General features: G+C 40.8%; 1 protein-coding gene across 2 annotated transcripts in view; it reads left to right on the plus strand.

Annotated features, from left to right (window-relative positions):
- Positions 1-14,154, plus strand: part of CFAP299 (cilia and flagella associated protein 299) — a 282,858-nt gene extending 268,704 nt beyond the window's left edge. For both annotated transcript variants that reach the window (XM_087935800.1, XM_026718933.2), the window contains exons 5-6: positions 2,941-3,070; positions 13,625-14,154. In XM_087935800.1, the coding sequence (XP_087791926.1) occupies positions 2,941-3,030 (90 nt within the window). In that variant the 3' untranslated portion in view covers positions 3,031-3,070; positions 13,625-14,154. The remainder of the gene's footprint in view (positions 1-2,940; positions 3,071-13,624) is intronic.
- Positions 14,155-15,755: the final 1,601 nt, after the last annotated feature.

Raw genomic sequence — 15,755 nt, forward strand, 5'->3', positions numbered from 1 at the left:
GCAACACAAATTTTGGGCTCAGTCGTGGCCATAATTCGAAGACCACCTGTACGTGGTCTTCAGGCATCTTGGGAAAAGCATGGATCTAGGTCTTCTCTTTCTTTTGGAAATGCGGAGATCAAATCAAGTCAAATCAAACCTTTATTGTCAATGCACAACATGTGTACAACGAAATTGAAAGAGCCTCCCTTGGTGCAGCCCCCGCATCCTCCGAAACCCCAAATACATCTCAATAATGCAATAAATGAAAGAAATGGAAATCCCTAAACCCAAATGAGTAGTAACTGACACCATATACCTATATGTATGTAACATTCTACCATTTCCCCGAAAATATAACTTACCCTGAAAGTAAGGCCTAGCTTGATTTTTACATGTGTGCCCAATATAAGCCCTACCCCCAAAATAGGCCCTAATTAAGATCCTGCCTACTCCAGGGTGCACAGGTAAAAATTAAGCTAGGGTGGGGATGTTGAGGTGGAGCTTCCCTACTACTTACCTTTGGACAGTTGTAGCCAGACCTTGCACATCCCAACACCTGCCTTGCTGGCCCATTTCTTCTGCAGCTGGCAAGGCTGGCAAGGCTTTTCTGAAGGCCTCTGTAGCTGGTATCAAAGCTCTGGATCGATCCAGAGTGCTGTTATCAGCTGCAGAGGCCTTCAGAAAAGCCTTGCCACCCACAGAAGAAGTTCCTGAGAGCCTCCGACAGAGAGGAGGCTGGGGGACAGGGGGGGCGACGTGTGTAAGTGAGGTTAGTCAGTGGATGACATCCCCCGAAAATAATACCTGGTGTCTTTTTTGGTAACAAAAAATATATATAACACAAGGTCTTATTCTGGGGGAAACACGGTATTATATTACACCGGTATGAATATGTTGCACTTTGCGCGGGCCCTGCAAGTTTATCATATTAAATCTAATTGTGGCGTTATGTTGCATTTAGAAGTCTGACAGCCCATGGATAAAAGCTATTTTTCAGTCTATTCGTTCGGCTGGGTCTGCTTCTATATCTCTTGCCCCAATGGTAGGAGAGTAAAGAGAGGCTGACCAGGGTGTGAATCATCCCTGAGGATTTTCCTCACCCTGCTGAGGCAGCCGGTGCTGATGATTTTGTCCAGTGGTGTCTGGGGACGGCCCCTAATTTTTTTGTGCTGTGCTCATCACCTTCTGTCTGGGGTGTCATGTCTGTCATTCCCATAAGCCACTGCTTACAGGAACAAGAGATCTTTGTAGTAATAACTTCATTGTATGCATGCGTTCTGTGCTTCTAACTGTTACCAGGTGGAGTTGGGGACACTGCTACAAATTTAATCAGGCCCACCGGGGTACGTCTCTTGGTTCATGGGAATTCATAATCCTACTACAGATGCAATGCATGCACAAACTCACTCTGAAAGCAGCAGGCGGTCACAAAATATACTATTTATTTGGATCTTCAGCAGCTGCAGCCCCAGATCCAGTCATCTGAGAGTTAGTTTCTTGTTCAGTTTCTTCTATTATACTTCTCTGATCCAACAGGAAAAGTATATGGATCATTAACTAGATATCTTCAACGAGATGCAAGTCACTGTTTATCTTGGGAAGAATGTTGCCACTGATACTCTTCAGACTGAAGTAAGATTTCCATCAAAGGAAAGTAAAAGCCTTTCTGATTAATTTCTACTGCTCTTGACTTCCTTGATGTTAATCTTTGGCAAACAGTAGCAAACCAGAATGAAGCTGGGAGGGACCTTGGAGGTCCTCTAGTCCAACCCCCTGCTCAAGCTGGAGATTCTATACCATTTCAGACAAATCGTTGTCCAATTTCTTCTTTAAAACCTCCAGTGATGGGGCACCCATAACAAGACGATGTGGCGAGCCATTCCACTGGTTAATTGTTCTCACTGTTAGGAAGTTTCTCCTTAACTCCAGGTTGCTTCTCTCCTTGATTAGTTTCCATCCATTGTTTCTTGTCCTGCCCTCAGGTGCCTTGGAGAATAGCTTGGCTCTCTCTTCTTTGGGGCAGCCCCTGAGATACTGGAACACTGCCACCATGTCACTCCCAGTCCTTCTGTGATGACCCAGGGTGGGATACAAAATAAACACAGTCACAAAAAAGAGGTGAAGCCCCCTTTTATTCCTTCACTTTGCTTCCGAGCTCCAAATATCCTTGACTGGAGACAAAAAAAAGCCTCCCACACAAGCAGTTACAAGAAGGAGGAAATGCTGTTAAAATTATAAAGAGTAAAAAACCAACTACACAAGCCAGGAAAGATAAGAACTTGAAGACGTCCACAGATATCAGAACACACACTGGGAAGGACACCAAACTCAGAGAGGAACAATAAACTAGAGATATTTCCATGCTTCGTTTCCAGCATTTGCCTGTATGCATGTCCGTCCTCTTATCCAGTTGTCACAGCTGCAGCCCATGAAGAGGATCAAGGCCCTCTCCTCCCGATGTAGACCACATCTCTCCCTTATCCTCTCCTCCCTGTGTGCCCTAGGATGGAGAGGGGATGGGCCTGCGTCCTCCTCTGACTGCCCATTTCCCACAACCTCCGGAGCCGCACTTCCACTCCCTGTCGGTTGTTCCTCCTCTCCCTCAGAATCAGTCTCACCAGGGTCATGGCACCTTCTTGGTCTCTAGACCAAGATTACATCCTTATCACCCCACTCCCTTTCTAATCCAGGATTTTCCAAACTTGACAACTTTAAGACTTGTGGACTTCATCTCCTAGAATTTCCCACTTCCGCATGGCTGCTATCCCTAACAAAAGAGGAGCCGAAATCACCAGCTCTTGAGATGTTCAGCAACTGACACCCTTGCTCCTACTTGGAAAACTTTCTGGGGAAGAAATGCCCTCAACCACACAATTCCAGATAATGAGGTCAAATTGCTTTGAGCTTATTCTTACATTAAAGGGTTCGTTTGCATAGTTTCTGTTTTTCTTTCTGCAGTTTCTACAACTGGGACCGAAACCTCTGCTGCCTGAACTCAAGCCCAAACTACCAGGTGATTGCAGAAAATCCATGTGGCTTACTCTTTAAGAACAAGTCTGACAGGAAGATCATTAATGTGGATCCCAAGGTAATAATGTTGCCTTAGATATTTTTTGTTTTAGATCCTTCATATTACTTATCTCCATGTATCTATGCCTCAGAGACACATATGGTCTTTATCTCTCTAATACGTTTGTCGTTCACCAATGCCAAGTGTCGCTGTGATGAAGTTCATGTATCTTCATATATGCTTCATATATCTTGACGATAAAATATTCTTAAATTTAACGTACAGAAACCCCTCATTCTCAACTCCATGTGGTCAGCTACCTAGAATCACATGTGCTTGGTAGTTCTGCTTCATCAATAAGTGGACCCTCTTTCCAATCAGCCTCCAGCCTCCATTTTGTATCCGGTGCCTTTCTCCCGGCTTGGTACTGGACCTGGATATTACTTCCAACACTGGTGAGGCAAATGGGTGCAGCTGCTGGTTTGACTACTTTGTGGCATCCATTGCTCCCCCCTGGAGAAAACATACCACTTTCCTCTATTTTACAGTTGGTTTAGATGGCCACGCAGCACAGAGTGACCCTTGGGAAACCACTTGGAAATGTTGGATCTGCCAACTTCCTGCCAGTGGCCTGCAAGCTGTGTGTAGCTGCCGGCAAGCCTGTGATTATTTTTGTTTTATTTTGCATTCCATCCTCAAGCTTCAGGCAGAGCCTCAAGGTTTGCATCTGGCAACTGATCCCGCTAAGCTTCAGTTGCTCTAGGCAAAGGTTCCAAGTATCTGCTTGACTTGCTTGCCAAACCTCTGTTTATTTCTCTGCCATTTCCTGTAGCTGTCTATTGGCTAACGAACATGGAGGGATTGAGGGAGAGGAAAACTTTGTCCTTGCCCCACTTACAAGAAAGCTTGGACCAGCTAAGAAGGAGAAACACCTGTTGTTCCCTTCTTGAGATCTAAAACCAGGGCTCTCCAAACTTGGTTTGGTGGTTGCAGTGCCTCAGATAGAAAGTCCCTAAAGAGAGTGGTGAGGACAGCTGAGAAGATCATAGGAAGCTCGCTTCCTGGTATTCACGATGCTGTTTATAAGCGCTATCTGCTTAGAGCTCAAAACATTGTTAGAGACCCCGCACACCCACTTCACAGTCTATTTCTGTTGCTCCCCTCTGGGAGAAGGTTTTGAAGTATTTCTAGCAGGACTACCAAGTTCTATAACAGCTTTATTCCCTTATGCCATCCATCTGGTAAATTTGCAAGATTCTTTTTTTTTTTTGCCATGTACACGTCTATATCCAAATTAGACTGTGTTGTTTCTCTGTGTCATATAATATAAGTGGGTATATGCATAATTCTGTATTTATTTATTTTGCTATGTTTGTGTAGTATATATTAGAGGTGGAGGCCCTTTGAGAGCTGTATGCAATGAAATTTCATTTTAATGTATGCCGATTAGCGTACATTCAAAATACGTAAAAATAAAGTTATTTTTAAGTCTAAGTCTTAAGACTTGGGACTTCCACTCCCCAAATTCCCCAGCCAGCATGGCTGGATGAGGAATTCTGGGAATGGAAATGTGCAGGTCTTAAAGTTGCCGAGCTTGGACACCCCTGATTTAAACAATCATGCAAATAAGATCTCCAAGACAGTAGTAGGAATTCTTGGCCCTGGACATCCTGTTAAATCTCAACTGGACACTGCCCCTGAATGATGTCAAACCCAAGGCTGCGTATAACCCCAACAAGTTTGTGTTAGACTAATGGAAGTGAATAAAGGCCTTCTTTGGAAAGAGAACTTAATTTATAAACCCAGATATGTGGGCTTAGAATTTAAAACAGAAGCCTAACAGTGAAAACAGATTTAAGTTAAGAGCCGCGGTGGCGCAGTGGTTAGAATGCAGTACTGCAGGCCACTTCTGCTGACTGCTGGCTACCTGTAGTTTGGCAGTTCGATTCTTACAAGGCTCAAGGTTGACTCAGCCTTCCATCTTTCCGAAGTGGGTAAAATGAGGACCCGGATTGTTGGGGGCAATAGGCTGACTCTGTAAAGCGCTTAGAAAGGGCTGTAAAAGCACTGAGAAGCGGTATATAAGTGCTATTGCTATTCCTAAGTTGTTCTTGATCGTGCTTGCAGATGGCTGGTTATCTCACTAGGTAACATCTTCGATACTAGAAGGAAGTGAAATTTATAGTAGTTGATCCTGCTAGGGGTTTTCTCCTTCATTGTTCTTTGAGTAGGTTGTTTATAGCCTAATTGTTTGTCTGAGTTGATCATTCTTATTGTTTACTGCTTGATTTATTGTCTGGTGTTAATCCTTGAATTAAACCCTACGGAATCCCTGCTAATCCTCAAATTTGAATAGAAATCAGGAATATTAGATCCATAACAGATGTTCTAGTAATAAAAGGTCTGGGAGAACACATCCCCAGGTGCAACTGTTGCCTGCATAACCCTGAAAAACTACAACTGCAGTGAGGTTTTACATAAAAAGCTATTTCTCCGAAGCTGTTTCCCCCTTTCCAAGAGATTTTTAGAAAGAGAAATCGAAGTAGAATTCTTTATTGGCCAAGTGTGATTAGACACACAAGTCTGATTAGACACACACTGTGTGTAAGCTCTCTGTGTATATTCAAAGTTATAATCATAAGAAGTAATAAGGTAATAAGGAAGATGAAAATAATGATGGTAATAGGCCTTTTTAGATAGTTTTAACAGTTTTGCGGGAATTAGTTGTTTTGCAGAGTGATGGCATGGGGGAAATATGTATATAATTTAATTTAATTGATACTTTTAATATATAATTTTATTAAACGCTTTAAAAACAACATTTAAAAAGTTAATACAAACTGATATAGAGTAAGGAAGAAAGAAAGAAAAAGAACAAAATCACAAAGATGGATAAAAGGGCAAGAAAAGAAAAGAAAGTGAAAGAAAAAAGGGACAAAGATGAAGCTTCCTATCATCGTTATAGCAAAGAGAGCTAAAAGTGAAAGAAAGGAAAAAAGTGAAAGCCAAATAGAAAAGTAGCTTCCTATCCTATTATAGTAGATATAATTATAAATTTACCTTTTACTAAATTTGCAGCATGACTGTCTTCTTTGTATAATCTATATCCTATCTAATCATCAAAACCATAAATCATAAATTCATTTTTCCCATTTTATGCAAAAAGCCCATAAAGGGTTTCCAGTGGGCCATCAATGTGACTAGTGCCTTTTTTCTAATCAAACAAATTGATTTGACTATCTCAGCAAGTTCTGTCATTTTCACCAACCATTCCTCCTGTAGGTATTGCCAGATCTTTCCATCTTTGTATATACAATAATCTCCTTGCGGTCATCATTTAAAAGAACAGAGTTGCACAATTTTTTCCCCAACTATTTATTTGTCTTCCAATTCCAAAAGGAAGACTTCTGGTCCCAATTGCATATTAACTTTTAAAATCTTCCGAATCCGTATAAGAAGTAGTTCTCGACTTACAAAAGTTCATTTAGTGGCTCACTGTTGCAATGGCATTGAAAAAAGTGACTTATGACCATTGTTTACACTTTCAATTATTGCAGCAAGTGAAACAAACAAAACGTTAAAAAGTTATGATATTTAGGTAGTTACTTACCCGGCACATCAAAATTATATTAAAGTATTCTAAATATCCCCAAGGCACGTCACAACTTTTGAGCACTCCTAATGTTTGGAAATTGGAAGTTGAAAAAAATGACATGCCCTAATCATGATCACATGATCAAAATTCAGAAGCTTGGCGAAGGATTTATATTTAGGATCCTTGCCGTGTCCCGGAGTCACATGATCACCTTCTGCGAACTTCTGGCAAGCAAAGTCAATGGGCAAGCCAGATTCATTTAACAACCGTGTTACTATCTTAATAATCTCAGTGATTCACTTAACAACTGTGGTAAGAAAGGCCGTAAAATGGAGCAAAATTCACTTAGCAACAGAAATTTTGGGCTCAATTAGGGTCGTACCTTGAGGACTACCTGTATAGATTTGAATCTTGTATTTGGGGCCAATTTAGCCTAGTAGTTAAGCACCAAGCTAGAACTGTGAGTTCTAGTCCCATCTTAGCCATAAAAACGGGCCGTGTGACTTTGGGCCAATGACTTTTTCTCATTCACAAGATTGTTGTTATGGTGCAAATAGGAGGAGGAAGGTATGTAGGATATGTTTTCTACGTTATTTGTAAAAATAATAAAGGCAGAATATATATTAAAACCAAATCACCCTGCCCAAATGTGTGTTCAGGAAAGACACACTCATTGTCCCAACCAAAAATATCCCTGTGATACAATGAGATAGAGCTCAGAGTGAATATTTGTCGCTGGAGGCCCCTTTGGTGGACCAGTTTAGTGCCTGAGAGAAAAGCAATGTACCCACCCTCTTGGTAAAATTAGTACTTAGAGAAATTAGCAATTAAAAAATTAGGAAACCCTGGCTTATTCTGCACAATCTTTGGAGAGTAAGATGCTGAAAACTATCGGTGTGTAAATAGTAGTGGGATGTTGCCATTGTAACAACCGGTTCGGTGATTGTGCACTGTGCACGCATCGGAAAAGCTTTCCGAAAAAACTTACCTGCTATGTTACTACTGGGGAGTAACACAGCTGAGGAGTGGCAATATGTTCTGCTGCGTGAATCAGCTGAGAGGATATAGGTAAGTACAGTGCAGGGGTGGGCTAGCAGGCTCTCATGATCTCCAGAACAAAATGGTTTCCCTGGCAGCTGATCGTCGGAGCTAGGGGTTTGCCCAAATCGGTCCGAACCAGGAGAATCCCACCCAGTGGTGGGATTCAAAAATTTTTACTACCAGTTCTGTGAGCGTGGTTTTGTGGGCGTGGCAGGGGAAGGTTACTGCAAAATCTCCATTCTCTCCCCACTCCACTAACCTGCTTTCCAGCTCCGTTCTCCTGTGCAGGGCAACAAAAGAAGACCCAGCCAATCATCTGGGACTTAGGAGGCAGAGAATAGATGGAGGCGGGACCAGTCAGGAGTGGTATTTGCCAGTTCTCTGAACTACTCAAAACTTCTGCTACCAGTTCTCCAGAACTGGTCAGAACTGGCTGAATACCACCTCTGCTCACAACCATTTGAGAAATGTACAATTTCCCATCCCCTCCATACATCAGGAGATACATTTTTGTGTTCAATCATCTCCATGCACACCACACAAAAAAGATCAGCAAAGAAATGCCTATGTCTTTAAAGTGTCCATATTCTTTTAGGCTTTAATGCTTAAAGTATATATTTCACACAGCAAGAGAAGATCTGCTTATTCATTACAGATGTTCCACAGCTGCTGGAACTTAGACAAGTGACCCACTTTGAGTGCAACCGAATCCACTTTCTAGGTATGCATTTTTAAATGTCTTGTAAACCAGCGCACTCATTTCGAATGTGTATAATTTGGTATTTTGTACTGAAGCTATTCATATGCAACCCTCTTTCGTGGGAAGCACTTCAAAGGGACCATCATCCGAGAATTGTTTCTGCACAAACCCAAACAAATTACTGCCTGGCTTACTCCGGGTTGGTTTGGTTTGACAGGATCCAAAGCAATGGGTGTGTTTGTCATATTCAAACTCTGCTTAAGGGCAGTGAAGAACAACTGGATATGTTCCAATCGCAAGATAAAGCCATTGTTCCTTAGAACGAGCACATGAGCACAAATGGGTAGGCCTCAAATCAGCCTAGCACGTCCCATTTTATTGGAAAGTTGGCCTTTGCTTGGTAGACACCCATTGTAAACTTTTGGTATGTAGACCATGTCATCCACGATTGAATTATGAATTATTACGATTAGAATTATGAATTAATTGCTTTATTGCTTTGTTGTGGAGGGGGGAAAATGGTCCATTTGTGAGTAACCTCATGTTGACCACAATCTCTCGCATCATTATCTTCTTTAGGAGGAAAAAAAAAATCATTGCTCAGCAGAAAGTCCTATGTTTTCCACAAAGAAGGCCCAGGTTTGATTCTCAACTACCGTCAGGTATTAGGACAAGGCCAATAATGTTGCGTAAGGACCCCTTATCTAGATAGAGTGAAAGCAAGATGGGAAGTCACTGTTGTGCAAGCTAAACAATACAGGGCTAAGTCAAACCATCGTTTGACCTGGAAGAACTGCCAGTTGTGGGCAGAAGCAGACAAATTAGCCAATTATAGGAGCTGGTGAGAGAAAGCTTCTGGATTCTCCTTGAGTTGGGGAACCACGTAGAGTTGATTCAGAGCTTGTTTTAAGCTCTCTCCACTAGATCACTCATCCTAGATTTGAGGGAGGGGCTATTTTGTTCCCTCAGTCAGCCAAACATCTTAGCTTCTCATCTGTAGCTTCGCGCCTCCTAAGATCCCATTGAGGTAAAAAGCTGTGGTAAAAGAAAGGGTGGGATCTCACATCATCTCACTTTTAGGGCTTAAGACGAGGCTAAACTATAGAGGCTAATTACACAGGACAGCAAACGACTCGTTTCCAGCGTCCTGTGAAAGCAGATGTGTTTTTAATTAGAAATGCAGTGTGTGGGAAAAGTTTTCATTGGAACCCAAGTGTTTGAGATGGATTGTGGCCAAAGTAAACATCCTTGAACTATGGCTTGAAATCAGAGACAAGGGCATGCCTTATCGCATGTAGCATTTGTTTCATTTGCATACAAGATGCTTTTAATTTTCGAGTGTACATAGGCATACAGACATATAAACGAACTAAAACAATAAAGACACCCTCTAGTTAAGGTTGACTCCTGATGGCTGCATTGATTTGCATCTGTCAAGCAAATCAAAGTAGCTTAGCACTCCCATAAAACATCAACACCATTCTCCCAATTATTAAACAACGATAATAATGCAGATGAAATCCCAATCCATAGCACTCATCCTCCATTCCATGATATATACCAGGGGTCTGCAACCTGCGACTCTGGAGCCGCATGCAGCTCTTTCGGCCCTCTGCTGTGGCTCCCTGTCAGCTGATCCCACCACTGGCTGGCTTTGCCCCTCCCTGTCACTCCCTGCCTGGCCTGAGAAGGTAAGGGTGGTGGTGGGGGTTGGAGACTCACCCCATATTCCAGAGCAGGAGGTGACTGGGTGGGAGTGAGTGATGTCGCGTTGGCCATGCCCACCCAGTCACACCATTTTTAAAAAATTATTGCCTCCCAGTGTTTTCTGTGGGAAATGGGTCCAAATGGCTCTGAGTGTTTAAGGTTGCAGACCCCTGATATATACACACGGGTGGGATTCAGTAGGTTCTGACCAGTTCCGGAGAACCGGTAGCGGAAATTTTGAGTAGTTCGGAGAACCGGTAAATCCCACCTCTGACTGGCCCTGCCCCCATCTATTCTCTGCCTCCCAAGTCCCATCTGATTGGCTGGGTCTTCTTTGGTTGCCCTGCACAGGAGAAGGGAGCTGGAAAGCAAGTTAGTGGGGTAGGAAGGGAATGGAGGTTTTGTAGTCACCTTCCCCTGCCATCCCCACAAAGCCACGCCACAAAGCCATGCCATGCCCACAAAGCCACGCCCACAGAACTGGTAGTAAAAAAAAAATGAATCCCATCATCGGTTGTGATGGACAAAGGACTATCATCAATCAAGGATCCTCAATGCATCCAGAGTCCTTATTGAAGTCGGCAAATATTCCGTGTCATAGTTTGGGTGAGAGCGGAGTAACGTAAGCCAGGGTTTCTCAAACCTTTACCTTAATATGAGGTAAAAGAACCTGTCCAGTTCGTGGTTAAAGGCACCTGGGCTACAAACTAGGAGATCATGAATCCTAGTCCCATCTTAGGCATGATGACATTGAGCCAATCACTCTTCTTCAGTTCTAGGAAGGAGGCAATGACAAACTTCAACATTTTTTATTGAATTATAAAGTATTATAAAGTTTTAGTTTTAGTTTACTTTATTGTCACTGCACCTCGTACAACGAAATTAAATGCCATCTTCAGTGTACATTATAACTATAAAAATAAAACACAAACACACACATCCTTCGCATTCTATACAATTGAATTGAAAACCCCTGATATTGCATTAATATTATACTACGCAGTAGAATTCAATAGAGTTACCGCCCTGGGATAGAAGCTGTTTTCCAGCCTATTTGTCCTTGTTTTTATTGTCTGCCAGATGGTTATAGTTCAAAAAAAAGGGTGCCCAGGGGGTGATGGATCTTTAAGAATGTTTTGAATACAATATTTTGAACTACATGTTGAACTACAATACAACACAATACAATACAATGTACAATACAATAAAATACAAAATACAAAGTAAATAGAAAAGCAGGGAGGAAGGAAAGGAGAAGTAAGTGAGAAAAGATAAGAAAAAAGAAATAAAAAGAAGCATTGACTTTCGACTCTCTCTGTTAAAATAAGGCATTGACATTAAATCACAACTGTTTGCTTTTTCATAATACGAACAAGCCATTTCTATAAAGATCTATCAATCTAATCGGTACTAAAACCCAAAAGTCAGAGTTTCATTCTTTTCCACAACAAGCACGAAATTCAGAAGTGGTTTCCGTGTGGAAACAAAAGTATGTATGTTCTTTTCTTTAATCAAAGTGGTAAGTTTTGCCACTTCAGCCAAAACTCCATCAACTTCTGCAACCGTTCGTCCATGGTAGGAATCGAAATGTCCTTCCATTTATTTATTTATTTTATTGATTTGATTTGATTTGATTTGATTTGATTTGATTTGTCAATCGCTTACAAAATAATAGGTATAAGTATAGACATAGTTATGAATACATGAAATGGATACATATAAGAAAAATAAAAAGAAACAATAGGACAGGGACAGTAGGCACGTTGGTGTGCTTATACATGCCCCCTACAGGCCTCTTAGGAAAGGGGTGAGGTCAATAGTAGACAGTCTAAGGTTAAAGTTTTTGGGGTTTGGGGAAGAAACCAGAGTCAGGTAGAGTATTCCAGACATTGACCACTTTGTTACTAAAGTCATATTTCCTGCAATCAAGTTTAGTGCAGTTTACCTTGAGTTTGTATCTATTGTGTGCTCTTGTATTGTTACGGTTGAAGCTGAAGTATTCATTGACAGGTAGGACATTGCAATGTATGATTTTATATACTATACTTAGATCAGACCAAAGGCGGCATACAGTAGTCTTTTTTGTGCTTACAGTAGTCATGCTGCTTTAAATCAATTTTAAGTTGTGGACTTCAATTCCTTGAGTTCCCCAGCCAATAAGAAAACTGAGAAAAACTCATGGATGGCCTTTCCTCCTTTGTACTGCTATGTGAAGTCTAATGAGGTCAAGAATCATCATCATCATTGTATTAAACTTGTATGCTGTCCAATTCTATGTAACATAACAGTCATACCAAAACTTCAGCCTGAAAAGTATGACTGTTATATGCTGTCAAAACAGATTCATTTCTTGATATCCGTATGGACAAATGCTTTACCATTTTGTCAGTTGCACTTAACAGAAGCTTTTTTAACAGATTAACAGAGTTGGAAGGGACCTTGTAGTCTTCTAATCCAACCCCCCATCCAAACAAGAGACCCAACACCATTTCTGCTGGCAATCAGAATATTCCTAGTAAGATACATCATGCATGCAAGAGATATCACAAAAGAAAACTTGGCTTCTTGAATTCTGTAAAGATTTTTTCATGATTGGCTCTCCCACAAGATTTGCCAAAATGACTACTTTGGGTAGGAAATATTATCTAAGATTGCAATGAATGTTGGGGGTCATCTGATATAAGAAGGGTTGTGTTTGCATGACATGCTAACCCATGTTCTTTACTCAAGTTTTCTACGTTTTCACAGTACACCAAATGATACTAGATACATGCTTATATGAACCAGATTTGCATGATACTAGAATAGAATAGAATAGAATAGAATAGAATAGAATAGAATAGAGGGAATGGGAATGGGAATGGGAATAGGAATAGGAATAGGAATAGGAATAGGAATAGAATACTTTATTGGCCAAATGTGATTGGACACACAAGGAATTTGTCTTGGTGTAAATACTCTCATACTAGAATGCAGGGGTGTCAAACTCAAAGCCCATGGGCCAGGGGTGCTTAAACGACCTGGAAAGAGTGAAGACCAGCCTGTGATGCCTCTGCTAACAAGAACATGCCTTCCCCCAGGCTCCGTTTTTGCTGGCCGAGGGAGCAAAACAAACTAAAAATGAAACAAAAGGATAAATGTTTTCCCTTTTGCATTTTGAGCATCCAAGAAGGGACAGGAAAGGAGAAAGGGAAAGAGGAAAGAAAAAGAAGGGAAGATGGGAAGAGAGCAATGAATGAAAAAGAAGGAAAGAGGGGAAGGAAGAAGAAAGGAGAATGAAGAGGAAAGGAAAAAGGGAAGGAAGGAAGGAAGATTATAATGAGAGGGAGGGAGGGTCTGAGGGAAGTCCTGCCTTAGCACTTGGCCACCACAGGTGCCCCTGACGTGAGCGACATCAAGCTCTCCATGCCCCCCCCCCCAAGGTCAGACACAGCCCTGGTGTGAATGAATTCGAGTTTGATATCCATGCTATAATGTGATTTGTTAGTTTTTTGTTCATTATGATGTGAGAACATAGTTATATGTTTGGCATTGATCTTATTTTTTCACCTCTACCTCTGTCTGATGTTGGCTAATATTTGGTTTTTAGGCATTTCCTGGAGACAACACAACACGGATTCCAATCAAAACAGACCTCTACCTGCAAGTGGTTATCTATGACCATGTCCTCAGAAGAAAAATCTAACTACCAATTCTCATGAGGACTAGATGCATTGGCAGAAATCTTTGACCTTCCGGAGAACCCTTGGACAGCTTTCCAAGATCCATTGGAACAAGACTGCAAACGTCAATAGCAAGATCTTTGCAGAATGCTTTCCTCTGGCTATTCATTACAGGTTTGTTGGGATTCTTTGCTGGCTTCAAATCCATGTAGTTGCACAGTAATATTAAAAATGTGTGTAGACACAAGGTGCGATGCCTGCTTCTTGCTGCTTTTTAAATGAAGAGTTTCCTTTGCTTTAGAACACAGTAAATGCCATTGTTGTCACTCTAAAAATGTGTAGGAACCAAAGGAGTAACGTAAAGGAGAAACTAAAGAAGTAAGGTCACTCACTCGCTCACTCTGTTTGTGTGTATAATATATTTACAAATAAAGTAAATAAATGTTGTTTATTCAGAGACGTCCATTGGTAAAGTTTGCTGAAAGAAAATATTTTTTTCTTATCTGTATGTTTAACTGATTTATAAATGTTGTTATAACAAATAGAAATTTTGGGTGGCTAATAACACATAAAAGTACCAAGATCAATATCAGCAAAACATTTTTTTTAAAAAACTATTCTTTCTTGACAACATCGAATTAGTCCTTTGCCTCATTTCATATACTTGAGACAAATTTTCCCATTAACCTAGATACTTTTCTTACAAAGAAAGTATGTTGAAACAATGCAGAAAAAACCCTCTTTTATAAATACTTCTGTCAAGTTAATTTGGGGTCTTGATTCAAGCTGAGGTTTCACCAGAATACCAAACTGAATGGAAAGGAGGTGCTTATTTTCAAGGGCAAGGAATCTACTCTCAAAAGGGAGCTACAAATGGGGCTATGGAGGCTAGAAATATTTATAGGGAAGATAGTCTTTGTCAAGGTATAAAAAAAGGTGTATGTACGTGCCTTAAGCCCTGTCTAATTCAATGAAAGAGTAACTTCAGTGAGGGCAGAGACATTTTAATTAACTTTACTGTATTTGCAGACTTTCTTCTTTGATGGGTGGGTAAAGTCTAGATAACTCATTTGCAAGTTCAAGGAAGTTTGAGCAAAATATTTCCCTGTTTGCTATTTTTACTTGATTTAATCAGTTTCGCCTCAGCTGTCAATTATTTAGTGGAGACGCCATTTAGTGATCTTTTGCAAAAAAAATGTATTTATCTTTGCTTCAACAGTTGTTTGATCAATTGTGGATTGTGTTCATGGTTAAAGGAAACTTGGAGATAGTGCAGAAATGGAGTCAATTTGATAGAAAAGACATATTTTTGACACTTCAAAAGAATCAATTCTAAGATTCCGCTCTATGATTCATTCCAAGAGGCAATTCAACCAAATCGTTCTTTCAAAGAGATTCATATAATCTTAACAAATGTGCATGAAACAGGATAACAGGTAGTGAAACTGAATTAAGTGTCAGTCATTTCCTGGCTTCTGGAAGTCTGTATAGTCTCCTGCTTTTGATTCCAGGTTCCTGCAAAATACTAAGAATTTAGAAAACAAATTCCTAAAAACGTAGGAAACCTGCTGCTTTGTCCTACAATTCAGTGGGGTATATTCACTTGACCATTATATGAATTAAAAAAGAAACAGGTAAGTGATGGGGATAGGAAATGACAATAAATGTGCAACGTCGATTGTATCAAACAAGGAGCACTGGTTTACACCAAAGATAAGTAGGTTGAGTATTCTGAACATATGTGGAAGATACCACCCTTGTAGAAAATTAAAACTGAACCTATCATTAGGTTCATTCAGGACATTTGAATCCCCGAACCTGATGTTCTCCAGATGTTTTTGAACTACACCTCCCGTTTATTTGTACAATGTACATTTTGTTCCCCACACACCTGGAAGGCAAACCCCGATCTACACAATTTCCAATCCGCCATACGACGATCCCTTCCTTTCTCCTTCTTAAGGGTCTCAGGTAGAGGCCAGGGAAGCTAATTCTGCATCTCCGCACGGAGCAATTCCCTCGTTAGTTTGCTCTAATCTCTAATTAAAAGGACCCACC

Source organism: Pseudonaja textilis, chromosome 6, assembly GCF_049901715.1.
Source record: "Pseudonaja textilis isolate UNSWEBS1 chromosome 6, rPseTex1.2, whole genome shotgun sequence".
NCBI classification, from domain to species: Eukaryota; Metazoa; Chordata; class Lepidosauria; order Squamata; family Elapidae; genus Pseudonaja; species Pseudonaja textilis.